The sequence below is a fragment of the Nuphar pumila genome, chromosome 11 (assembly GCF_984573655.1).
Source record: "Nuphar pumila chromosome 11, dmNupPumi1.hap1.1, whole genome shotgun sequence".
Taxonomy (NCBI): domain Eukaryota; kingdom Viridiplantae; phylum Streptophyta; class Magnoliopsida; order Nymphaeales; family Nymphaeaceae; genus Nuphar; species Nuphar pumila.
Window position 1 is genome coordinate 49,185,184 of NC_143259.1, and position 2,158 is coordinate 49,187,341.

The window sequence follows — 2,158 nt, forward strand, 5'->3', positions numbered from 1 at the left end:
CCTTCTCACACTGGTAGCGTTTCCATTTCCACGTCTCCTTTGACTTCACTCCATTACAGACCCTTGCTTGCTTTAATTTCAACCTCTTTTCTGGGCCTATCCCCACTTTTAAATCCCATGTCTGGCTGAGGGCCCTTTCATGCTTTCTTTTTCTTCTCTTTGAGTCTCCTTTTCAACGTATTGAATGCTTGTTCTCATCAACTCTTCTGCTCTCTCTCTCTCTCTCTCTCTCTCTCTCTCTCTCTCTCTCTCTCTCTCTCTTCTTTCGTTCCTTAACTTGCTTCTCTAGATGCCTCCCTTGCTGTCTCATTGATTCCACCCCGACTATGCCTTCACTTCGCCAATATGGGCTTCTTTCTCTCTCTATTTTCTCATCTCTATCTACCATCCTTGTGATTCGTTTTTTATTTGTTCAAAGTGTCTGATTTTAATGGTTTTTTAATCACCCTCTGAGGTTTCTCATTGCCATTCAATCTCTTTCAAGTCTTTCGTTATAGCATTGCCATCTTTTCTCTTCTCTGTTTCCCGTTTCTGCCAACCAACCTCTTGATCCAATATTGAGATATTAGTGCAAGTCCACATCTTCCTTATGGCATTTTCACGTCTTCAAGTAAACCAAACGCCCCCATCTCTGCGACAACAAGAGGTGTATGCACCCTACCCACCTGGGCCATCAAGCACTACAAACTTCTCCATCTTGGCAATCTCAATCATAGGGATCCTGGCCACAGCATTTTTACTGGTGAGCTACTACATCTTTGTCATCAAATGCTGCTTAAATTGGAATCATTTCAGCCACAGGTTGAGAGCCTTCAGAAGTTTCAGAAACCTCTCTGATCCACAAGACCAGCACCACCGCCACCAACCAACGATCTATGCTCCAGAAAACAGGGGACTAGAGGAGTATGTCATCCAATCCATTCCCATTTTCCACTTCAAGAGAAAGGATTGCTTCCTCTGTGAAGACTCAAACGACTGTGCTGTCTGCCTGAACCAGTTTGAGGAAGGGGAGAAATTGAGGATCCTACCAAAATGCACTCATGCGTTTCACATGGATTGCATCGATACATGGCTCCAGACTCACTCAAACTGCCCTCTTTGCAGAGCAAGCGTCTCAAACATAGTTCTCTCTCATCACTACATGATTGGGATAGAAACCCCATTTCCAGAAACCCAACAAATTCCTCACTCAAACAGTGAAAATAGTCTTTCAAGGGAGAATGATAGTCCATCTCAAGCCATGGAGATGGGTGTTCAATCAGAGCAAGGAGGGCAATCTACAGTGGTTCAAGTGGGCAGTACCACTAGTCCTAAGAAGGTGGCGGATTCAGGTTTCTTTGAAGTTAAATTCATGAGCAGGAAGTCACAAGCACAGAGGAAGAAGCTGCATCACCACCAGCACCATCTTTCCAGTGTTGGGGATGAGTGCATCGATGTGAGGGAGAGAGATGATCAGTTTTCGATAGAACCAATCAGGAGATCTTTCTCTATGGATTCTTGTGCTGACAGACAGCTTTACATTAGTGTGGCAGAGATTTTGGCACAGAACCCTCATCTTCATGAGGTGGGCACCGAAGGTGAAGGATGCAGCAGCAGAGCTAGGAGAACCTTCTTTTCGTTCAGCCATGGGAGAGGAATTTCCCGAAACGCCATTCTTCCGGTCAGGGTGGAGCCCGGAATTTCTTGAAATCAATCTTTTTTTTTTGGCTTTTTAATCCGTCTAGGCATCCCCTTTTTCTTGCTCCCCTCCCCCCCTCTCTCTCTGCCGAAACTAGCTTGTGAAATAGATAGGACTCGGTGAGTGTAACTGTAAAGTGAAATATGTTCATATAGATACAACCAATTATGGTTTTCTGAATTTTAGTCTTTGCTTTTAAATGGTAATCTTGATTTGGTTTCACCTTTAATCCATAGTTTTGGTTTCAAGCAAAACAAAAGATGGTGCTCTCTCCACTCGCATTCTTTATGTGAATTTAAGTTGGTAGTGGTTGGTGATGTGATGAAAACCTTTTGGAATATAGACGGACAGTTTTTTCACTTGGATGTTCCTAGCAAAGCTCTTTAGTGCATTTCTCTCTCTCTCTCTCTCTCTGGAACTTGTTAGGAGAAAGAACGAATTGAAAAAATGGGGCAGTCCCATAATGAGGATTTCCCAAAC

General features: G+C 43.6%; 1 protein-coding gene across 1 annotated transcript; it reads left to right on the top strand.

The window, feature by feature from the left end:
• Positions 1-278: 278 nt before the first annotated feature.
• Positions 279-1,902, top strand: LOC149822354 (RING-H2 finger protein ATL1-like). Its single transcript, XM_089980849.1, has one exon. It carries the CDS (start codon positions 590-592, stop codon positions 1,685-1,687), a length of 1,098 nt encoding a protein of 365 aa, XP_089836975.1. The 5' UTR covers positions 279-589; the 3' UTR covers positions 1,688-1,902.
• The last annotated feature ends 256 nt before the right edge of the window (positions 1,903-2,158 follow it).

Coding starts and splice junctions, on each gene's coding strand:
- LOC149822354 (XM_089980849.1), top strand. CDS start 590: ATGGCATTTTCACGTCTTCAAGTAAACCAAACGCCCCCATCTCTGCGA.